This window comes from Cololabis saira, chromosome 2 (genome assembly GCF_033807715.1).
Source record: "Cololabis saira isolate AMF1-May2022 chromosome 2, fColSai1.1, whole genome shotgun sequence".
NCBI lineage: Eukaryota > Metazoa > Chordata > Actinopteri > Beloniformes > Belonidae > Cololabis > Cololabis saira.
The window spans coordinates 14,110,867-14,135,908 of NC_084588.1; the positions used below are offsets into that span (position 1 = coordinate 14,110,867).

A 25,042-nucleotide genomic window follows, 5' to 3' on the forward strand; every position below is an offset into this window, starting at 1 on the left:
AGCTTCAGCTTATCCTTGTTGGCTTTTCTGCATTCACTTTTGTCTTCAATACTTGAAAAGCTGTTCTTTTTGGGCTACAATAAGGCAGCTGACTTGGTCATTCAAGAATATTAAGTTGTACTTAAGTCTTGAGGTGTTTTGACAGTATGTTAGTCCAGTCAATGCCATCTATAGGCTCTGTAGCATTTGGTGGAATGTGAGCAGACAGTTAAGATTTAAACCCCTTAGAATTCATCTGAATACTTCTCTCAGCCGTGGCATCCTCCATTGGCAAGTATAAACTCCAGACCTTTTATCTGCCTTAGTGAGCTCGAAATGTAGAACTGCAGTTCTTTAACAAAACACAGTTTAATTGTTAGAAGTTACAACATAGTTGAAGTGATGATAGTGCACCTCTGTGAAAATGACAGAAATGTGTTGGCTCCCCACATCACCTGGCACTCTTAACCTCATGACATTTTCTCTCTTGTATTGTTTTCATCCCAGGTGACGCTGATCCCCACCCACGACAGCGAGGTGACCCGTGACTGGTACCAGCAGACGCACGAGAAACAGCAGGAGCTCAACATCATGGTCCTGGCCTCCAGCAGCACCGTCGTCATGCAGGACGAGTCTTTTCCAGCCTGCAAGATTGAGTTTTAAGATCCCCTTTCACCCCTCCTTTCCCTCCTTATGGCCTCCGTGGTGTAGATCTTTAATTCCTCGCTGTAACCTGATATGGAAATCTGTCTTTGTTCTGGGAATTTGTATTGTGTGGAAAGCAGAAACAGATCTGGATAACTTTTGTTTTTATTTTCATCTGTACTTTTGTTTGTTTCTAAGCTTGCCACGGCTGTCACCATTCATATTACAAAGTTAGATTTGAGCTTTCCATCCTTCACTACACTACTAACTATAATTCAGTTCTGCTTTTCTGTTAGATTTGATAAATAATGCTTTGTTGTTCATCTTTCAACTGGCTATGAAAGTACAATACAAGTTCAGATACCTTAACGCCAGCACCAAACCACCAACTCCCAACTGAACCTCTCGTTGGATTGTCCAGACCTATTTACTTTACTTTCCTCCACTTTCTCATCAAGTTTCTTTTGAAACAATGACGTTGTTGAATTTCGTGCCTCCCACTGACCTAAGTGAATAGAAAAAGTAGATCCCAGCGGACCTCTCAATATGTCTTTGGAGTATATTTGCTGTAGCATAGGAAGCATATACAAAAATATGTATTGTAGTGAATTATAATATTTCTACAGTTCTCTTAAACAATCGTTACAGTAAGAATTTGTCAGTGGCTGTCATTTCTTACAGTGAACTATCAAATACGTTCTCTATAACTGTCTGTAGTCTATGATGCATTTTTTCAACGTACTTGCAGTTAACATATCGTCACAGAAGTCATGTAGACAGCTGTAGGCCGTGATCCAAGTCAAGAAAGTCTACATCTTTATATCTTTACATACAGAAGAGCACTCATCAGCTCATTAGAGTGAAGTAGATGAACCTCATATCAGTGGCTGTGTCACCACAAAAGCTGTGTTAAAGAATGAAGAATGTATTTCACTACAACAACAGGAACATGTGGTTGTGTTTGCCCGATGAACGAAGATGTTGGCTGCTTTGGTCGATGTTGGAGGTTAGACTGTCACCCACATGTGCCTTTCTGTCCTGCTGTGCTGGAGAGATGAATGAAAGGTGTGAAGTACGTCGTCTACCGCTCTGTCGCAGAGGCTCAAATAGCCGCTGCTGTTGTGAGTTTTCCTTTTTTTACCTGTCAGTGAGATTGTCAGCGCACCGAAAGGTCAGAGTTGTACATAGCAAGCATAAGATGGCACTTTTAAAGCACCAACTCAGTATTTCAGCTGCCACTCAAAAAAGCACAAGGCTAAAAAGCGTGCAAGACTTCAATCTGTTTTTGCTTTGACATATTTACCAACATGAGGGGTGTGATTACAGCATTTCCCCTTAAAGACCTGTTTGGTTTTTGACTTTGTCATTGGAATGACAGTTTTCTTTAGCCTGGCCAGCCATACCCATTTACTTTGGGGAATTTCTGTTATGTGAAAAGAACCTGGTTCCTCCTTCAAGGTAAAAGCCATTTCCACAAGTACAGAACCCACCGGTCCGATCCCAAAGGAGTGTGATGACTCATACTGCATCATCCAAAAATCACTATTCAAAACAACCAAGATGCCTGCAGGATTACTAATAACATCTGGGATCAACAAGTTTTTTACTGTAAAGCCGTCAACAGTCATTAACAGGGATTCCTACTCCAGTCCAAACTATTTTAAATGTGTTTTGCTGATAGTCATCTTGTTGTTGCTCCATGCGCGTCATCTTTGATTGGTCCGATTGGTTGTCTGTCTGTCCAATGGTATCCACAGGGAATTTCTTATGCGCCTGTTGGGAATCGAAGTGGAATCCAGAGGAAGCAGAATAATTATTTGTATGGAAGAGTAAAGAAATGAGGATGCCTGACCAGGCTAAGTTTTCTTAAGTCAAAATTTAATGATTACTTTTAAAAACAAATGTTTCGTGACTCAAAACATTTTTAATTGCAAATGTTTTAGTTTGATTGAATTTTATATTTGAGGTTTTGACCAATTTGATACCAAGAGCAAAAACCAACAATCTAACAAATGTAAGGACCAACAAGCCTCAGCAGTGGGGCTATTTTATGATCGACAATGAAGCTGCAGCTCTTCTTCTTGTATTTGATTTAACCTCCTCAGCTTATCTATTGATGCATGTGCAAGAGATGTGTGTACAAAAAAACCTATTGCTCTTTACTAAAGCAGAGGGCTGCATAGAACCTCAGAGGCTCCAATCGATTTGAATGTGAAGATGCAGACTATACCTTTACGTTCTCTGTGGAGGACTTCCATCTCCTGGTTGCCTTGGTTACCTTCTACCATACAGTACACATCGGTGTCACTTGCAGAAATAACCTGAAATACATCATACAACTCTGTGCAGGGAAGAAAACTACCCATGATACACTCTGACAACCACCATACCCCTCTGAAAAGTCAAGTGTCATCAGCAAAACAAGTACACACTGAAGCGACAACGATGTTGAGATTCATATTTACAGGTCAACTGTTTCTTTGTTAATGCACTGCGCTGCCCAGCCAGATAATAATCTGCATTCCTGTTAAATATATATGTATATATATATATATATATATATATATATATATATATATATATATATATATATATATATATATATATATATATATCACTGTAGAGGATGAATATAACAGTAAACAATCAACACTACTCATACGTGAGCAGACCACTCACAATCCAGACTGCCAGACACGAGTGACTCAGTTCACTCATGTCACTGCATTTTTATCCGTAGTAGATTTACTATTATTCACATTTAAATTCATGACAAAGCTTAACACACACACACAAACAGCTGCTGCATTTCCATATTGTGCAAAAAAAAAAAGGTTTAAAAAAAGTCATATATCTGTGGCATTCAGACTCGTCTACCGTGAAACAAACCACGAAGACTTGGTTTTCAGTGAGCCCTGCTTGTTTGTGCATGTGTACCTTTTGAGTTCTCCTGTATTGTAATAGCTGAAGAAAACTGACTTAACATTAAAATGCTACTTTAAATTATGTGTATTTGAGAAGCTAAGCTGTCTGGTTTGGAGGGAGGAACATGTAACCTGGCCGTGCTGTGCTGTAAAGAAAGCCTTGTGATTGTTTTTTCCTCCTTCCTGCTTCATGGTTCTTTGTTCATATTTTGTTTTAGGTGCAATATTCTCTTTATCTCTCTTTAAATGCATATAAGAATAAAAGAACAAAACAGATTTATTGTTAAAATCAAAAAGTGTGGTCAATACCAATAAAACATCATTTACTGAAGGACATGTCTCTCTGACTCACTAGATAGTTTTTTTTTTCAAACTACAAGATATGCTTTTGTTTTTTTGGCATAAATGTTATGAAACTGTTGAGATTTCAGGATCAGGAGCTTTAAAAATTTTTACAGATGTCTGAGTTCTGGTGCCTGTGGAACTGATACAGCAATAGGGCTTGGTCGTCTTGACATCATCACTTGGCGGACCCGCCATTTCCGATGCTACATTAGCTGCTCTTCGGACCACTGCGCACTGTGTACAGACGTGTTCCCTCTTCGTTGTGTCTTACTTGTAATCGTTACTTTACGTTATTCTGTAAATCATGGTAACCCGTTGCTGTGTTGTGGGGTGCAGCAGCTGCACACATAACAGACGTGGGGAAAAGATTGCTAATGGTTTAACTTTTTTAACAGAGTCGTCGGCTCGCTTGGATCGCAGCTGTAAGACGACCAAACATAACCTTCCACAGTATCCCGATTTCGATGAGAGTCTGCTCCCTGCATTTTCATTCTGGTTAGTTAAAGATAGTGTACGATTATCTTTTTATACATTGTCTCTCCTTCAACCGCGACACCACACACATACACATAGAAGCGCGCACACAAACACATGTAAAGGTAGTCACAAGGCTAATACTATGCATTACATAGACCTGACACTCATAATCATGACATGGCACCTGTAATGACTCTTTGATTTCTTACATGTCATGATGTAAGTTAGATAGTGTTAGCCTTGTGACTGTCTTTACGTGTTTGTGTGCGCGCTTCTATGTGTATGTGTGTGGTGTCACGGTTGAAGGAGAGACAATGTATAAAAAGATAACCGTACACTATCTTTAACTAACCGGAATGAAAATGCAGGGAGCAGACTCTCATCGAAATCGGGACACTGTGGAAGGTTATGTTTGGTCGTTTTACAGCTGCGATCCAAGCGAGCCGACGACTCTGTTATCTCTCTGTTATCTCCGTGGCTCTGCTTCCGAGCAGGAAAGTGGTGAAAAGTTACACCATTAGCAATCTTTTCCGTTAATTATCACTATTTTCTCCAAATACCAGTCCCTGGTTTCCTTGTTTAAGGTATCCCGGTAAATACCATTTCCTTTCCGACATTTTAACATTTTTTTTGCGTTCCGTGCTACCATACACTGCTACTACACTACTGTTTGTTTACACTCACGAGGCATCGGAAATGGCCACCGCGTCCCAGAATGCACCTTGGTGACCAAGCCCTATAGGCTCACCTGCGTTTGAGTGGCAGGGCTTATGTAAGTCAGTTTGGGCATCTGGTAAGCCACTGATTTTTGCTAGGCACGGTTTTCCTGTTTGGATAATACAACAAATACTCTCAATTTTTTTAGGACAAGCCCAAATCCAGCACAAAACCCTTCAAAGCTTCAGGCTAACATGAATGCTAACAGTGTGCAGCACTAACTGTAGAAGTCAGAAGCTGGAGGAACGTCACATCTGAGCTGTCCAGTTGCAAAGTTGGAAAATGAACCTTTCCACAAGTTGAACTAGCCATTACTGCTGCTAGCTGTTGTTAGCAATGCTCATTCATAACGCTGTACACAAGCTGCGTCTGAAATTCCACACCCTAATGAGTAGCAAAAACAGTATGTGAGATTTTTTAGTGCGTCCGAAACAGTACGTACACAATAGTATGCTCTATCCATACTCATTCCGGAGAAATGTATTAGTATGGATTGATGGACACTAGCTAAGCAGAAACTTCCCACAATGCAATGCAGCGGTGTTTGGTTGCTAAGTGCTGCGCAGATATGTAATATATGTAATAAATATAATATTAAGTATAATAATATTATTATATAATATTAATATTCTAATATCCGTATATAATAATATTATATAATGTCATCTTGTTTCGACCAGGATAAATGGGAAAGAGCGGAGCGGTACTGCTACTGCTGCTGTGACAGGAGTTGTTACCATGGTAACAACTCCCCCTCCCAACGGCAGGAAGTGCTGTGTGGCTCTGAGTAGTACGTCCAAATTAATGCGTACTACTGATATTTACTCAAAAGTGTGCCAAACTTAAGTATACTTTTTGAGTTTAGTATGGCATTTCGGACGCACCGACAGTGTTCCGCACATATGAACGAAGTAGCAACACGTCTACTAAAAAAAAATAAAACAGTTCTATGAGTGTGTCTTAAAGTAAATCAAATATTTCAGAACAGTCATAAACAGGCTGGGGGAGTCTGTACTTTGATGCACGTTGATGCTACTAGCAGCCGCGTTGGATTGTAAGCTAATATGGAGGAAGGAGAAGGTCCGGGAACATCGTAGCTGAAACTACTGACTTAGTTCCTGGCATGCATATTCCTGGAGAGCACCATGGGAAGGAGGAGGTAGCGCTGCATGTTTTGTTTCAGGTGTCAACATAAGTGATGCCAGAAATCTTACTCCATTTTTTCTTCTTTTTCTTAGTTTCGACATTTTAAAATTCTAGTTAAGTCTGGTTTATGATTCAACATTAAAGCAATGACATAACAATGTGATAGCAGGGAACTGTGCACCATGAGTTACGCCTTAACCTGACATGACACCACAAAGGTTACCATGTATAGGGTCGATGCCCACCAAAACAAAAATGATTGGTAGTATTTTTGTTGTATTTTTTCCTCTCTGTGATCACTGAATAGAGAGAAAGCAAATCCCAATATTGTTAACCTCACCTTTGAATATAAACAGTCAGAGCTGAGTGGAGCACTGGACCAGGAATTCTGCGCTTTGCAAACACAACCCTCTGAAAGGTTTCTGCAGGTTACAATAATTGTCTGTTGGGCCACAGTCCTGGGTTGAACATGGCAAGACTTAATTTCGTTGTAATAGCATTGGCCGCATGGTTTGAAACAAAGGAACCTCCATAATGACTCAAAGCCCCGCCAGGCTTCGCATTTATGGCCCTTCGCTGGAATAGCCCCCTCATTGGGAATGGACCCCAAATTGCAGGAGGACCCGCAGCCGATTTATTGCAGTCCAAGCCGGGCTATAAAGAGCAACCTCCCCCCTCTCTTTCCCTCTTTCTACCAAGATCTCTTGTTCCTCAGCCCTGTCCACTGTCCCATGGAGTTCTCTGTGAGCTATGAAAAAGGGCACAGCTCCTATCTTAGCATGAAGAGCTACTAGCTATGGGCCGGCCTTCTCCATAATCGTGCCTGAAGAAAATGGCAACCACAGTCTGCAGCGCTGCAAGGAGTGACCCGCAAACGTTCTGAGCCCCAGATGAGCCGAACGAGGGACCCTTGCATGCCTCGACGTGAACGCCTTTGGACCGACCTGGAGCTGAAGGAGGCCCAGCTGCTGTGCGCATGCTGCACCCTCATCCACACTGAGATGAGGAGAGCAGGAGAGAGAGAGAGCTGCTCTTTATCACGATCACCTGCGGAGCGTAACCATCCAGCTGTTCACCAAGGAATGCTGACCGGCCAGACCAAACCACCTTTTTCTTCAACTACAAAGATCCACGTAAGAGGCTGTTTTGTGTCTGGGCAGAGAAACATTAACACATTTAACTAGTTTAGTTTTGCGCTGTGAGCCGGACCGCTGATCCCGTCACAACTGTGTTTATTAGTTTAAGTGTGTTTGTTTATTTTATTGTTTGTCTACTGTTGCATCCATGTTGCTGGATCTTGATGACATGCTCTTTCACAACAGAAAACAAAGCCCTTCCTCATGTCCCAGTTGAATGACCAGAGCGTACTGTACATGTGAAGTTAGTTTCACATTGGTGCGTCTCTGTGTGGGAAACATCAGAACAACTTGGTCTTCTGGTATTGAGAAGTTACTCTAGTGTCTTGAGTTTTACTTTATTCCTCTCCTACTAACACCTACGTACGCACACACACACACACACACTTATCTTGGCCATAAAGCCCCGTCAGAGACGTTTTATTTAAAATGAGACCCCCCACTACGGTTCGGTTTCCTGTATCTGTGTCACGTGGGTTTCCCCACTGCCCCGCCCCTTTAGGAGACTAACAGCAGGTCCTGAGTCTATTGAGTCCTATGGGAAAGGGAGAGAGGAGAGGGGCGACCACGCCCACTTAGGAGACAGGAAGTGGATACCATTTTATACCATTGGCAGAAACGGTAATGCGTGATCTTCTGTATAGAGTATCTTTGCCTCCGTGTTCTTTTGTTTTCATTGGATGAGACGAAATCTCATCCGCCATTTTGAATCACGCGAGACCCAGTCACCACGTAACTTTATCAGCCATACTTTTTCCACACCACGTCTATGAACAGCCATCGTGACACTGGCACTGGCGCCAGTGTCGCTCGCACGCACGCACGCACGCACGCACGCACGCACGCACGCACGCACGCACGCACGCACGCACGCACGCACGCACGCACGCACGCACGCACGCACGCACACAAATAATCTGAAGTTTGTGTTAATGTTTAGTTAGTTGTTGATTATGTGTAGTTTAGCCATCGGAATTTATCCCAAGTGTTGTTTCACTATCTTTTAAATACATTCTGATTCATTTGAATGAGAGAAGTTGTTTGTTTATTTTCTACATATTTGTCACAGCTGCTGGTTGCAAAGCTCTGTGCTTGGACTCCTTCCTTCACTGTTATTCTGTAACCCCCCCCACCTGGCAACAGGCTGGCACGTACTGTATGGAATAACATCTACTTTGAGACTGATTTTGCTGTTTAGTTATTTCCTGATAAGCCAGGTGATGCACCATTTTGATTGATTCATTTTGATAATTCATTTTGATAAGTGATCTTCTTTATTAATTAATAACAACTATCGTCAGACAATTATTAATAACTCTTTAATAACTGAACCAGCACTCCCTTTGTGGCACAACATGGCACTGAACTTGATCCACAACATAGATGTAACTAAAGAAACTGTGAGGCAGAAGTAATTCAACTTGTTTTTCATTGAGCCTCAGATTCATTCCCCAACCCTTGATAGAGAAATCACAACCCACGGTTTGGGAACGATCTGGTTTTGGCCTCACAGACACCAGATTTCCTTTGTTGTGGCCTCGGTGTGAGGATGATGTCATCTGGTTTGGTCCAGTGTGACACAGTGTGGGCTTTGTTCTGAGTGAAGAAAAAAAAAAAAAAAAAAAAACCCAACTTTTTAACCGCCTGAGAGCCCAGAGACGATGGCGGTGGGAGCGCCGAGACCCTGCAGTGAGGATCTGAACCGTTTGTCAACAGAACAGAGGCGATAGTGATTCCTGCAGCAGCCGGATACTGAGTAGTGTTTGTGAAGCTGGTTCTGCGTTGAGGAACGCTGGCGGACAATTCCTGCTCTGAGGGGCGGCTGAATGGACGCTGCCATGACATCACCTCCTGGGTCGCATGGTCAGGGAGGAGAGCGCCAGCTACAACAAATGAGACGGTTTGCCTTTTCTTGAGAGCAGGAAGCTCGCCGAGCACTTTCACGTCTGAGGACGGTTGTTTTTTTCATCATTAAATCTTTTTAAAACGACCTGAGGTTAGGAGGTTCAAATGGTTCCTTTTACACCATAACACGCTGTTGATGTGTTGTTTTAAATTCAGGTGATCAGATAAGCACTTGCATGCAGCTCATATTCGCCCACCTTCAATCAAACGTTACATGAACAATAATTCATATGCACAGTTAAAATGTTGTTTTAAACTCTGAAAATTAACTTTGCTGATAAAAAAAATGCTCAAATTGAAGGAAATAATAACCAAAACACTTTTATCCAACGATCTCTCTCGAACGTTATACTGTACCTACATTAAAGACAAAAAGGTTTTACATATGATTGCATAATGAAAAAGAGGTTGGAAGTGGTAACTTCACCATCAATTAACGACACACATGACGGTAATGTTCTGAGTAAAATGAGGCCGAACGCAGAAGCAGCGTGAGAACCACTTGTAGAACCACCTTTGTAGCAAACATTGTTTTCCATATGGTTTTCAGGTGACAATCTCTTGCAACTTCCTGATTCTTCTCCTTTTTACTCATCCTGATATTTGTCCTGCACGCGACGCCTCATTTCAGCTGGTGTAGAAAGAGCTCCTGGTCGGCCGGAAGCGTCTGCAGATCCTGTTGATGCACTAAGAGCTGGAACCAGCACCCGTCCACTGCCATGTTTGACACCAGTTCTGACGCCATGTGATGACTGATTCTGATGCAACTGTGATCACAGCCAGACATCTTTAGTTGGGCTCCATAGTCCGTTGTGGTTTGCTGCAAACCTCAGTAATCCTTTTGTGTTTGTTTTAGAGCAAACCAAACCTGTTTTGGCCATTTTTACAAACAAGCCTTACTTATGTGGTCTTTAACTTAATTTTACCATCATGAACCTCTAACTGTAACTGTTAGAGGTAACTGAGGTCCGTATCCTCTGAGATACTGCTCCTGTCGACATGTTAAAATATATCTGAATGCTGCAGACCATTAAACTACCAAAACGTGCTTAGCAGCAGCGGACTGTTACTTCACCTCTTAATTTTTATGGCAGCGATTACAGCTTAAAACACTGGTTTACAAACAGAACCTCATGTGTTGCTCAAAGTGATATTTGTTTGGAAAACAAAACAGGTTTAATCTGATGTTTTAGGCAGTTATGAATAGCCCATAAATGTTCTTGAAATTTGTTTTACGTTTCAGGAAGAAAACTGTCAACCAGATGTGGAAAAATCTGCTGGTATCAGAAAGAAAAAACCATAATAATCACTGAAATAACTTGAAAGTGACAAAAGCAATAAATAAAACCAACTAATGAAATCAGACATGGCTTCAGAATTGTGGCTAAAATTATTTGAAGGAATAAACCAGTTAAACTTACCTGTACAAAAATGGTGGACTCTCAACTTAATATTTTATTGTACAACTTTTAGATCCGATCACTTCAACGCAGTGATGAGTAACTGTCAGGCTGCAGTACCCCCAACGGCCGTCGTGGTGAAGGGTGGCGCTAGAGAGTCTCATTTCTTAAAAAGGAGCATCAAGCTCCTTTAACTAGTCAATCTTCAGTAAATAATTATTATTTATTATTACTTCAGGAGAGTTCCAAGATATTTCAGCAACTATTTCGCTGAAGGGTATTAACAAATGTGCACATTGAAATATTAGATATTTATGATGGTCTGAAAAATCCGAGTGCCCAGTAAATAACTCCACGGCTGCTGTTGGCTCCACTGGAGGGAAACGGCTGTTTATTTATGTGAAGCGACACCTGCAGCTCTACGGCGACAGAGCGAGCACAAGACAGTTACCACATTCATAATGGTGCCATGTTTCATCTGCACACACATGCAAGTACAGTCGCTGAATCACAGATGCGGATTTCAGTTCTACAGGTCATCGCAGTGTAACATGACATCTCACCGATTACACACACAGGCATCCACCTGGATAGCTTCTGAGGCACGTGTGCACACCCCGCTCCCTCCCCCCACACACACACACACACACACACACACACACACACACACACACACACACACACACACACACACACACACACACACACACACACACACACACACACACACACACACACACACACACACACACACACACACACACACACACACACACACACACACACACACACACACACACACACACACACACACACACACACACACACACACACAACCAGAAACACCTTCCAAAATAAAAGCACATTGAATATAAAATGCCCCTCTTGTTTGTTCAGTGATAAAATAAGACATTCACGTCCAAACACATCAAGATGTGCGGAAGGAAAACAAAGCAGCCGAGATGCAACTAAACATCTGAAGTGTGGGTATTAAAAATATAACTTTTTCTCCCAAGTTTGCAATTTCAAAATAAATATTTTCTCTTTAATTTTCTGCTGATTATATTAAATCTTCAAAGAGACTTAAAGACTTTGGCTGTAAGCGGTGCACACGCGGTTTGACCTCAACACTGAAAGCTTATGTTTTCCTAAATATGATTAAGATGCTGTTGTTCAAGTTTGTTTCAAATCCCAGGATGCAGGATGTGGAGACGCCGTGTTTCAGGAGCGCTGCACGAGAAGGTGCTGCCAGAGTGATGACAAACTTCAGGTCTTCTGATTGCCACCCACTTCCTGGGATTCCTCTGAAAGCAGCAAGTCTCCAAGTGTTTTAGTCCTTTAGCGAACGGAAGAGCTCCCACTCACCACGACGGCCGAGTTCGTCTGTCTTGTAGCCGGGAAGTGCGTCCTGATACCGGCCACGTTATTGTGACAGATGACATAACGGTTGGTGCTACAAAGGCTTACACATCATGAATCCAGCTGTCCAAGAGTAGACAAAGCTTATGCACAAGAGACAACACACAAATCAAACCTGTATCGTTATGGTAACAACAAATCCACAGAGCACATATCATTTGAAAACGTACAGATCATTTTGATATTATCCCAACTCTAAGAAGCTTCGCAGCTCACTGCTTTAGCTTTACAGGATATGTCCTGTGTGTTTAAGACTACACCTCCCCAGTTTTGTTTTCCTGGACTTTTCTGCCCCCTAGTGGCCACAATTAATTAAAGAAGTTTCAAGGAAATGTCCTCTATCAGCACATACATTTCCTTTCTGCTCGCCAGTAGCTTCACCTGACGACAGCGTCTTTACAGACGCTGGACTGTCAGCGGAGGCTCAGCGGCGTCACTGGTGCGCTTTTTAAAAGGCAATGAACAGCACGTGAGAGACTTCTCCAGCAAACACGGAGCCAGTGCAAAAACAAGCTGCCAAGAATCACGCACACAGTCATCGGCTGGAAGAGACGCAGTCACAAGGAAGTCAGTTTGAATGCTCCGCTACAAGGATTGGGCTTGTAAAGTTAGTTAAAACAGTCCTTTCTGACGTGATGCAGTTCTATGGCTCTGCTGCGTGAGCGGGTCCGGCCTCCAGAGGCGTCTCAGGATTCGGGGGGGTTTCTGCACCGTCCGTCCACAACTCCATGGACTCCTGCGTGTCGAAGAACTCGTCGGGCCCCTCTGGAGACAGGGGGGTCTGTGAGCTGGATCCCGCCTCGCTGCTGCTCTCTCTGAGCTCCAGCAGCACCGGCAGAGACCCGGGGAGGCAGTAGCTCTCCATCCGACCCAAAGCCAGTTCGGCCAAGTCGGAGCAGAGCGGCGTCTGGCCGGGATCTGGGAGCAGAGCGCTGCACGGATCCACAGGCACAGACAGCACCTCGTGCCCCTCCGGGGGCGCTTCAGCATTCCCAGGGTGGTTATCAGTAGCAGCATCGAGCTCCGGCTCATCCTCTGGCGAGTTATTAGGAGTCAGAGGGACTTCTGCGGGCGAAACAGCAGGCCCGGTGGGCTCGAGGCCTTGGGACCCGAAGGCAGGCCCCAGCTGAGAGGAAATGTTCTGGGAGGAGTGGATTTCCTCGCTGCTCTGAGGGGTAAGGGACACCTTGTCGCTGAAGCTGAAGCGGGGAGAAGTGTCAGCCGTGGTGGGAGAGGACGGCCCGGCGCTGGATACCGTACTGGATGGACCGCTGCTGTCTGCAAGGACAGAAAATAAACCAACTCGCATGAAAGACAAAGAAGAAACAAAAATAAAACAGACTAAACAGTGAGTTCTGTTTAAAACGGGTTATAAAAAAGGGACAACTTTTGTTCTACAAATAGTACAAACGTCCAGAAATGAGACGGCTCAGGAAGACCAGCCTAGAAATGTCAAGTATTTGTGATACTCACACCACGGAGGTCTGTCAGAACGGGATCTGAGGGAGATGGAGGACGACATGACTCTCTGAGGGATGTACGAGTCCACCGACGGCTGGTTGTGCGTGTCAAACATGGCTGACAAAGCTCCGGGGACAAAGAGAGACAGACAGTTGGTCGAACTTTCTGAAGAGCATTATGACATCTACAAATCAGGGATGGGAATGAACTTCTCCACGCACCTGTCAGAGCGGCTGACCTTAAAATCCTCCAGCCACTCAGGTTTTTGATGCACCCCTTTAAACTCCTGCTACCGACAAGTACGGCTCAGCTCTTGACTGATTGTTCGTTTTCGTTAACAGAACAAAAGAAGTTGAAGCGGTGCTGCTATAGTAACCCACTGTGTCTCATCTAACTTGTCTAATTGAAATAAATGGAAAAAGTAACTGCTGCGTTATTAATTATTTGTTTGTTTGTTCGTTTTATGTTTCCACCGCCGTGGCAGAGCGGGCTGAGCACAAAATAAGCCCCATTTGACATTTCCTGGCCAGGCATCTCAATGCTTTTCCGGTTTGATACAAAGAATGAGTCTGGTTCTGGATTAGACTTTGATTTCCAGGTGTCGGTACCAGCGGATGTACAAGAAACTGTCCCTGGATACGGCTGAACAGGCCTACAACCAACCAGAGGGATGAAGCGTGTGATGTAGGCAGCGACGACCACGCTGGATCAACAAGACACCGACTGCAAACGACTTTGTTCATGACTGCTGCTGGTTGTACCGTCCCCAAAGTCCAATCCAGAGAAACCAGAACTGAAGAGGAAAAGGATCTGGATGTCTGTCCAGGCTGGCTGGCTGGCTGGTTGGATGCTTCGGTACGTTCTGTACCAGCAGAAAGGACTGAATTGCCTTCAGGAGAGAGAGCTTTTGCTAAGGGAATGGGTAGGGCTGGGGATCGATTAAAATATCAAGAATCGTTTCGATTCCGATTCTTAAGATTCAGAATCGATTATCACGCTTTGATCCGATTTGATCCGATATTGATTTGGGTTACTGTTAATAAAACTGTTTTTTCAGCTGTTGCATGAATTATATGACTGTCTAGTTATGCAACATATTACTACTAGTATTATATTGAGATTAAACAGCAAGTATTGCAGCTAATGATGCTGTAAGGACCAATCAGCTCCCAGAATGCTGATAGAACTGCTTTCAGAAACATCATGTGGGTCAGAATTACCAAACAGATCCAGGGAGGAAACAGAGGACGAAAGAAATCGCTTTTATTTTTTCCCCGTTTATGAGAATTTGGTTTTTAACATTTATGCAAATGTATCCCCAAGACAGTATATAAAGCAAAGAAATATAGACAATTTATGCAATTATAACTGAAAACGTTAATGTTTTCATACCTTTAAACATATTTAAAGGCAAAAACATGGCACCAGTTATTCTCGTGTCCAACAAAACATTCCTTTTTTGGGCATAAACAAAAAAGTACCAAAAGTTGTAATGTAATGATGGAAAAAAAAAACAAAAAAAAAATATATATATTTTTAAATCTATCTTTAGACATATGAATCAATTTTTAGGAATTAATATGAGAATCGATTTAAAATCAGAGAATCGATCTTTTCAACACAGGCTTAGGAATGGGTCCAGGCTTCATGTGACAGGTTACAACGCTTCTAGAAATTCAGATGCAAGACTTTATTTCTCACCTCTGGTGGTCCTGGTGTGAGGGTCCCCTGCGCTCTCGCAGACGCCGGCGAGGAACTCGCTGACCTGTTTTAGCGACAGCGAGTTGTGTAGTGTTTCCAGCGGATAGATGGACGGCACCATGAAGCAGCCTTCGAAGCCTGCGGCAGAGGAGACACATGACGCCCGCAGGCACATCAGGCTCAGTTAGCCCGGGGAATAACAGGCAGAACCACTTCAGCTGACTCCCAACACCACTGCTCCGCCACACACTACACCTCAAAATGGCGCTCTGAGAACCCGGTCCTGGTTGAGGACAGACCCAAACCTGCTGCGGACTCTTGCCAGCCTCTGTGGTTCATCTCCACACAGGCAAGCTGGGAAACCCATGCTGGACAGCAAGAAAACATGACACCACATCCAAAAAAACTTGCTCCATTAGCAAAAGCAGGCACATCTCAAAGAAAAACAAAATGAAAAAAAAAACACCACCATAGCCTTTCTGGTGAGTCCCGTCTCGCAGACACGCCAGCAGCAGACGAAGCTGTTCCCACAGCAGCTCAAGTCCGACGCGTTATCCCAGCCAGCTCATCCACTGTTAGTTCACAACCAAGCCGTTCACAGTCACAAAGTGCCAAACCGCAGCCTCCGTCCTCCAGAACCTCAGGTGGGAGTTTTTACCGTGAGTGTACATCGCACAGACAGCAAACAAGCAGGATTCACATGCTGGTTAAGGTCAGGAAGAAGGCAGCTGGCATTCAAACTGAACTCAAACAGGGCGACTAAAACCAGCTTCAGTGTCTCAATGAAACGCTGCGGTGTCGCTCGTCGTGTTCACGCTTAAATCTAGAGGATTTTTTTTTTAATAGAAGAAAAAAAGCAGTTCTGAGACAGCGCGATGCAAGAATGGTGCTGCAGAAACCTGTCACTTCAATATGTAAATATTGTTGTGTAACAACCCACTGCAACCTGACAAAATACTTGTTTATACGAGCTGCAGGGAGGGATACACAGATGATGTTTACACTCCACTCTGACTGTAAATTAGTGAAATGACAGAGTCAATGTGATGAGCAACATAAATATTGTTCATTTTGACTCTTCGTCTTCGCCGCCCAGAATAAAACAAGCTCAACTCTCGTTTCGTTCAAATCTGATCAAGAAGATCGAGAAACTGACGACGCATTTGGTAAAAATCATTAAGAGAAACATGAACTTTCATTACTAATGGCAGTTTTACAAATTAGCTTCTTTCTTATTTTATTTCTAAGATTATCTTGGTGCAACAAAGCGTTAAAAGGATGAATTTAACGCTTGCATTTTTTTTTTATTGTTTAGAAATAGTGGTTTTGTCATGGTAGTTACAGACTACCCACAAGCCATTGCCCTGGAGCATGTTCATATTTAGCTTTTTGTAGGTGTCATTTTTAAAGTAGATTTTAAAAGTATGATTTAAGATGTCTGGATTTAGATCATATGATGTTTGTTTATAAGCAGCAAAAATTAATTTACTATAGTTTTTAAAACTATAAGATTTTTCTCTTGCCAAGTCACTCCGGGTTTCTCCCCGTCATTACTTTTTTGAGTCTGTTAGGGTATTTTCACATGGACACTATGAAAGTCGGCCCAAAGGAATCCCGCTGCAGACTGTGTAGAGTGGAGCTTAACTGTGTACCAGAACCATGCAACTTCCAGCCTATGCATCAACTTTTCCTGCTACGGTGCGCTAACGGCTCGGGAGTGGAGGTCAGTGGAGCTCCATCCTCTACACAGCCAGGGGCTCAGGACGCTGTAGAGGTCGTTATGGCCTTCAGAGAACTCTGATGTGGCCCGTTTGTGGTGTTAAAGACCCACAACCTCAGTTCACCCAAACAAAAGGAGGACACAAACATGACAAAACAAAGTAACACAGCAGTTGTGGACAAACGACTTCCAGTAATCTGGTGCACCGAGGACGTGCCGGCATAACCGAGGATGTGCCTACATAACCGAGCCTACATACGTGAAAATGACCTTTGTCTCCTCTACCGTCATGTCTTGTGTAGCTCTGCGAGTTAGTTTCACTGTCGTTCACATGCTGTAAAGCAAAGCGAAGCGTAACAGATGAACTGGACAAAATCTAAAATGACTTGGGCTGTGTTTTTCTGGCTATCGATTATATAAGAAAAAAAAACAGTTAAAGGACTTTCTACATACCTCACATGTGCTATGGAAGCAAGTACTCATTTACAGTGTCATATTAAAGTGCGAAACAACAAAAAACAAGAAACAAGCCAAAACACTGGACCTGACGGTGTTGCTTTGATTTCCCTCCCACAGCGCTTCTTCTTCTGGGTGCAAACAAATCCCCTTTCTTCTTTGCTTCCATGTTTTTGAGTATTTACTTGTTGCTGACTGAAACTTAAATGCGCTGAATGCTTTCGGGGTGTGCAAAAAGAGATTTCTGGTCCATAAACGTAATAATTTACAAAAACCACAAAGGAAAATGTATGATGAACAGAAGAAACTAAACCAAGTACGGAGCAATGTCAAGCTATTTGAGTAAGTATTGGACTGTCTAGGTCATTTTGCAGAAGACTTTCTGATTCCTGTGACAAACTATACTTGAAGATGCCGGAGTTTAAGAAATCTTTACTTTTTGAAATTTGTTCATATAACATATTAGCCTGGCAAGCCATCATAGTTATTTTCCACTGCAATACAGATAATTAGTCTGGTTGTTATGGATTCAACAGAAGAAAATTATGACCATCATTGGATAGACAAACAACCAATCAGAGAAATGAAGCATGTGACAGCGCGACAACCAGACGAGTGTCAACCAAAGACATCCAGAATGGCTGCGGTGGAGTGGGAACGCCGGTGAATGACTGCTGTCAGTGTTGCAGTAGAAACGTGTTGCAGTAGAAACGTGTTGATCCAAGATGTTATATGCAGCCATCTTGGCCGTCTAAAATAGCGGCTCTTGGACCGTCCTGCGCGAGTCGTCACATGAAGCCCCCACTCTGTTGCAACTGATTCAGTGCATTACGTGCCGGTGGAAATGGCCTTAAATGGGAAGGGGACTACAGCCCTTTCACAAGGATGCGAGTGGGCTGGGCTGGCCAGACTAATGACATATGAATGTAACATCAAAACAGACAAAAGGCTTTGTTTCTGGCTGAATTTGCAATTATCCTTCAAAAAAGAGGTGTCTGGGAAGCTTACAAAGGGAGAAAAAATAATGGAGAAAAACCGCTGACAGCCCTGCAGAGTGGGAGACCGTTTGTCTCAAAAATGGCCAAACATTCAAAACAGCTCACACCACTACAGCTGGAAGTCTGCATAACCACAGAAAACAGGCAAGCATGCAGAAACATCAGGAGGCAAAGCATGAGTGTCAACCACAGAGCAAGCACAGTCCCAACGAAACCGTGAGCAGTGGTTGGACAGAGCGTGAGGCTGGGGGATGGAGGGCGGGGCCAGGGGCTGACCGTGGAGGTACTCTAGGGGGTCCTGGCCGGAGATGAGCCAGTTTCGGAAGATGCGGAGGTGGTAGGAGCACTGGTGGAGGTGGTGGGCCAGCGCCTGGTCCAGAGGAGAGTGGCGGCCCAGGCTGAGGTCAGTGGAGAAACACCTCAACACCTGGGCCACATGGTGTTCCTCCATGGGCTCTGGGGAAGAAGAGGGACAGCGAGTGGACAGAGCAGTGGACCAGGAGGGAGGACAAGAGACAAGAAATGACAGCTTTTACGCTTGGAAAGGGGGAGAGAAAAGGTCTAAAATACTACGCAGATAAGGGAATAAGAGCTTTGAGAGACAAGTAGGTGTGCAGAGAGAGAAGAGAAAAAGTGGAGTGAGACTGAATGAAAGAGGTGCTCTAAAAGAAAGCAGCAGCCAACAGCTGATTTTGGCTTCCAAACAGCCATCAATCGGGAAAAAAAGCAGCAAATCATTGAGAGGTTTCCAGCACTTCAGTTAAGTTTTAAGCAATACGACACCATGTTGCTCCTCTGCAGCCTCTCTACATCACTACACAACTGAGAAGATTGAAGAACAGTGATCCACTCAACAGTCACAACCAACAAGGACACTTAAGGAAGCAAGGCAGCCCCAAACGAAAACATTCTTCACTTCATTCTCCACCACTGCAGACGTTGTTAAATGTGCAGATCAATCTGATGTCCACGTGAACAATCAGATGCCATCCGGCTGACAAAATGCTGCTGCTAAAAATGTGGAATCAACACAAAACAGCACACTCGGGGATTGTCGTACCTGTGGCAGTGGCAGCGCCCCAGAGGGATGGAGCCACTGCAACGGCGGAGGTGTCATCTTGTGTTCCTGTGGTGAATAATAATAATAATAATGGTGTCTGAAGGTTTTATCTTATTACAACCTCAACTGTATTCCCCTCTTGATCTAGGTTACCCAACCAAAAAAAACCTCTTTAAATCCACACGCAACAATCCAGCTCGGTTTTTAAACATATAGATGCCAGAGAACTGAAGAAACCCAAGATATTTCACCATTTCATTAACTGAAGCCAGTCTTTGTTCCAGGTGGAGCAGAAAAGGCCACGGTAAGCGGTCCACAGTAGAAAAACATCATCCATGCTCAAAAAACAATAAAACATCAATGAAAACAGCAAAGCAGAGGATGTTGTTGCATTTAATAATTCAATATTCACATGAACAATCTAGTATTTGTTCTGATTAATCACGTCATTGCTTTCAGAGCAATGAGAAGCATATTTGCACAAATGCACAAAAACCAAAACTGAGCAACGTCTTTTTCAGAACACAAACGGGAGATGGGATGAACCATGCGTCGAACCTTCCCCACTTTGACAATAGGAGCTGGTCGAGATCAGGCAGCTTTGACTGATCGCCATTCATACTTCAATTCACTTAGAGCGAGTTTTGAAGCTGAGCTCACAGACAAAGAGGAGAAGGGTTAAACATTGATTTGTTGTTGGGGGTGTTTAAATCAAGCTCATTACACATCGTCATGGCAACAGGTATGCAATTTATGCAGTTGCTGTGTGCACATGCACGCACACACACATACATCCAAATACTGGAAAATAAAAATAACACTGACCTATTGGGTAATGGTGACCACTTTAAATGAAGGATGTTAAACAGGGTTCCCACCCTCAGTTCATGAGGTTGTTTCATCATTAGCTGCTTTTAAATCACCAAAAACAGCAAAAGCTCCAAGAAAGCTTTATCTTATACAGGTGTGTTATAGTATCAATACAGAAGTAATTCAAATTAAGCAGCAGGTAATTTGACCAAGTAAAGGTGGATGACGACCCGTGTGCAGTCTGTTCAGCTAGGGACGAAATGAAGCACGAAACTACTAAGAGACGAAACTTTCGTTGCAAGTTACCAACATCACCAGCCCCTCTGCTATAGGCAGAGGAAGATTTCAGGAGTAAAGATGTTTTAAAAGTCTGACTGAAGCTGAAATCAGGCTGCAATTATTATTATTTTCTTCTTTGCTTATTGTGATGCATCAAGGAAAGCATTTTCAGCTTTCAAGTGTCCACCATTTTGGTTAATTCTCCATCGCGAGTCGAGATCTCCAGACCAAGTCATATAAATCACATCTCCAAAGAGGAGTACAGCTCAGTTTGGATTGGTATGGCACAGTTGGGAGCGGTAAAGAGTAGTTCTTGTCCCATCTTTGTACGTTCATACATCTGTCCATTCTGTCACTACCTCTCCATTCCTGCTTGCATCATTTGCGTTTGTATAATTATTAAGAAACACATCCACAAGGGGGCAGTGACAAGTCAACTATTGATAACAAACATGGCACCAACTGGCATGGCACCATGGCAACAACTATAGAGAAGATTGTTTTGGTTTCCATCGAATCTTTGCCGGAGTCGGCTGGAACAAAGGGAAGAGTGCGAACAGACCACTGAATGAAAGTTAATACATAAAAGAAGAGTTCTTCTGAATTTTAAGCATCCATGAAACTGTCAAATGTAATCATTAATACTTTAGGATGTCTGACACTTTTCTTCTTTGGCTTTTTCTCGTGTTTAAAGACTAACTGAATAGTGCCCCCATGACCTTCAGGGATATTACTCTATTAAGTCCAAATGTCCAAAGAGATGACTGTGGCAGGGTGGAGAGGTTGATGGGACACACGCACCTGTGTCCCATCCGCCTGAGTGGCACGCTCTCCACCCTGCCTGCCTTATAAGGCAGAGCTGGTCGGTGGATGCTGGGGGGGTTCAGAGAAGTTAGGAGAAGGTGCTTGGGCATGTGTGAGGGTTTCTGGTGTTGGTGAAACTTAAATAAAAAAGGGTCTGCACTAAACTCTGTGTCTCTCCATCCTGTCGGTCGGGCCCCCGTCGCACTCACCGTGCTACAATGACGAAAGTGCTGTGCTGGCAGTAGCTACCTCTACGGTGCAGAATCACAATTGTGCAAAAGTGTCAAAAAGTGTATGCAGATGAGACCCAGCTCTTTGACTGCAACAAACCCACTTCCAGCCTCACTGACTGCCTCATGAGTTAAAATCTAATTTTCCCAAAGTAAAAAGTGATACATCTAAATTTCTTCTTATGGTTACTTAAATGGGACCTATTATGGCATCTAATACCTATTTTAAACAGGCCTTGAATGTCTTAAAAACAAGCTTTTGATTGTTTTTTCTAAATAAATTAGAAATTCAGCCTCTGAGCCATGTCTTTATCTTCCCATTCTCTAACCTCATTATCTATGCGGGATTCTGAGTGGGCGGGGCTATGATAATGAGGCTCTGTGCTGATTGGCTGCCTGAATGACGCGATACACCGATATGAAAAAATGGCGGAAGCTCCGGCCGGCGGAGTTAGTTGTGGGCGTGGTTTCACGCATCGGAGGCCAACCGATGTAAATCGCATTTTTCGTTTCGTGACGTAACGACAGGAGCAGAATCTGAACGGCTCGTAGATCCACATCACACTGGACGGATCATCCGGGCGGCTGTACAGACACTGCAGAATTCTGTTGCTTTCCTCCTTCTCTGAGTTGGCAGGCTGAGGGGAGACCACTTTATATATGTTAAAGCAAGAAAAAACCTGTTTTTCATAATAGGTCCCCTTTAATTGACACTATCCAAAGCAAACAGTTTTTCACTCCACCATTTCTCCCCTCAAGTGAAGAGTCTGGGAGTCATCCTCAGCAGTACACCGTTATTCCAGTCCCAGACCAATAACATCACTCGGTCTGCATCTTTCCATCTACCTGTACCCCCCATATCCCTCCCCTCTTTGTTCCAGGGACCAGGGCAATCAGCCCCTCTGCTCCCTGTTTTTGATAAAACCACTACACAGTAAATTACTAAGCATTGAGAAAGGCACCTAAAAAAAAGTGAAGGGTTTGCCAAAACGTATCAACCTAATGGATCATGTCGGAAATACCTCCACTTTGAGGTGTCTGGAACGCATCCTAACCCAAACCACCACTCTGATCCTCCCAGATGACTGAGCCCCTGAAGTTATCTCCAAGGATTAGCGCTGCCATGCCTTTGGAGAAAGCGTTTTAGTCTGCTTGTATCCATGATCTCATTCTATCAGATTTGCACCCACAACTCATATTGAAGGGTGAAGGTTGGAAAGTAAACTGACAGCTAAGCATTGGTCTTCAGGCTCTGCTCTCTCTTCACCCTGACAGACCAGTTAAGCATCTGTAGGGATGCAAATGCTGCCCTAATCCATTTGTCAATTTCCAACTTCGTTCTAACTGCCCTCTTGAACAAGACCTAGACATACTTTAACTCCACCACTTGAGGCAGCAGCTCATTTACAATCCCCCGTTTTCTGACCGAGGGCCTTGGCTTCATCCCTGTTGTAAATGTGATGGTATTTTTTTTTCCCAGTCACCAGTTTCTTAAGAGAACACTCGGTTCAGACTCATATTGAGTAGAAAGAGCTTTGGTTCTGCTGTCCCACAAAGCTGCAAATAAATGTTATGAAAACTGTGTATGCGTTTACATGCAGTCAATAACCCTTTTAAAACCCGAATATTAGCAATAACCCGGTTTTGCACGGCCATGTAAACGCCAATAAATAAGTGGAATTTGCTCATATTCCGGTTTTTAAAAACCCGAATATGACCCCTGGGTTACTTTTATAACCCGAATATTTGGTCATGTAAACGCCAAACGGAATATCCTGATCAAACGGAACAGGAATTTGTTTTCTGCGCATGCTCTTTTCTCAAGGAATCTTGGTCTTTTGAGTCCAGGATGTACTTCTAAACATGGAGAAACGCCACAGTTGGCACAGTTTTAGAGTGAGGAGGAGACTAATCATTTTATAAATGTAATGAAGGATATGAACATTTCTGCATTTGTAGACGGTAGAAAGTACCGGGATAGCGAGATTTACAAGAAGGTGAGCGAAAAGTTGCGCGAAGCAGCATTTGTTTTGAATTTGGATACAGGAAGAAGAAGCGGAAATGACGCTAATTGCGTCATGATGTTCTCCGCGCGTCGATGGTTTGATCCCAAATGATTAATTATCATGTATACACGCATGTAAACGGAATATTCCGAATGTTTCAGTAACCGGAATATTAGCAATAACCCGAATTTTGACTGCATGTAAACGTAGTCAATGTAGTCTAAAACATTCTTGTTCTGTTGAAATTGTCATGCCGTCCATTCAGATTTATGTTTTTTTTCTGTTTGCATGCAAATCATATTAAATTCACTGAAGTTGGGCCATTTGTCACATTTTCATTTTTACTAGCTTACAGCATCACTCTAGATCAGTCACTTAGTGGTTAAAATATATGAGTACAGAGGTATTGATAATTATTTCCACAACAGCAAACTGCCCCAGTGCCTGTTGGAGAAGAACCAGATCAGGACCATGTTATCTTCAATCTCTGTTTGTGTCTAGAGATTCTGAGCGTATGTGGTGAAGAGCAGCCTTTGGACCAGAAATGGGTCAGACTTACTGCTGGCAACGTGAACCAATGACTCACTCTGGTCATGACAACGGGCCTGAAACCCCATATTTGACTTAAGCCTGGCTCCTACAGGACGGGGAATGGTCATGGTCAGGTTTTGCTGTGGTTTTCCCAGTTATTGTGCTCCGTCTTCAGGTCTCACTTAGAATGTTTCAAAAGTGGAGCACTTCCAAGAACTGTGCCCTCGGCTGGATTTGTGAGATTATGAGTTCACCCGAAGAGTCCAAGATCACGTGGAAATTGTGCGATAGTCTGCTCATTTGAAAACGGATATCCCGCCATGTTTTCTTCTTTCTAGAATTATACATATAAAAAAAGGATGAGTGGCCTCAAATAAAACGATCTTTTCAGTTTTATAACTGAATTTCTTGTACGTGATTCAAATCTCATTTGAAACCCTGTGAACCCACAGCCTCCACAGGGGCACGTGATACCCACAAACTAGTTGGAGCCCACTAGTGGTGTTTTATTTTGAAAATTCTAAACATTTTACTGCCTGCCAACTCGATCTGACGTGTTAGTTGACGCAGTTTAGCAGAACGTCAACGCCAAAATTGACTTGTAGCATATCTTTAGCGGAGCAGAGCGGACGGTCGCTTGCGGGATGCTTCTAAACCTGTCCATGGTGCATGTCAGCGACCCCTCAGCGACTAGAATGGCTGCGATTCACAGCGGCTGAGACTCTTGAGCTTTACCTTCTACTGGACAACAACAGTGACACAGTTGTAAGAACTCAAGTCCACAAAAAATGTGAAAACTGGTTGGGAAAACTTCCACAGAAACCGCTGGTTTTCTTTCAAAGATAAAGAGCTGGTCCAGTTCTGTTACCCCTGAATCAGAACATCCACTACTA

The 25,042-nt window shown here is 43.3% G+C and overlaps 2 protein-coding genes across 13 annotated transcripts in view; one reads left to right on the plus strand and one right to left on the minus strand.

The window, feature by feature from the left end:
• The window catches only part of map1aa (microtubule-associated protein 1Aa), a 58,951-nt gene extending 55,324 nt beyond the window's left edge, over positions 1-3,627 (plus strand). Inside the window, exon 7 of the mRNA XM_061738618.1 lies at positions 487-3,627. Within this exon, the coding sequence (XP_061594602.1) occupies positions 487-642 (156 nt within the window). The 3' untranslated portion in view covers positions 643-3,627. The remainder of the gene's footprint in view (positions 1-486) is intronic.
• Positions 3,628-11,036: 7,409 nt separating this feature from the next.
• ppip5k1a (diphosphoinositol pentakisphosphate kinase 1a) overlaps positions 11,037-25,042 on the minus strand; it is a 41,461-nt gene continuing 27,455 nt past the window's right edge. For 6 of the 12 annotated variants that reach the window (XM_061738757.1, XM_061738738.1, XM_061738720.1 and 3 more), the window contains 3 exons: positions 15,256-15,393; positions 13,567-13,680; positions 11,037-13,371 (listed from right to left, as the gene is read on the minus strand). In XM_061738757.1, the coding sequence (XP_061594741.1) occupies positions 12,737-13,371; positions 13,567-13,680; positions 15,256-15,393 (887 nt within the window). In that variant the 3' untranslated portion in view covers positions 11,037-12,736. Of the gene's footprint in view, positions 13,372-13,566; positions 13,681-15,255; positions 15,394-18,705; positions 18,886-19,489; positions 19,556-25,042 lie in introns of all 12 variants that reach the window. The other 6 variants (XM_061738671.1, XM_061738681.1, XM_061738654.1 and 3 more) reach the window with 3 other exon arrangements.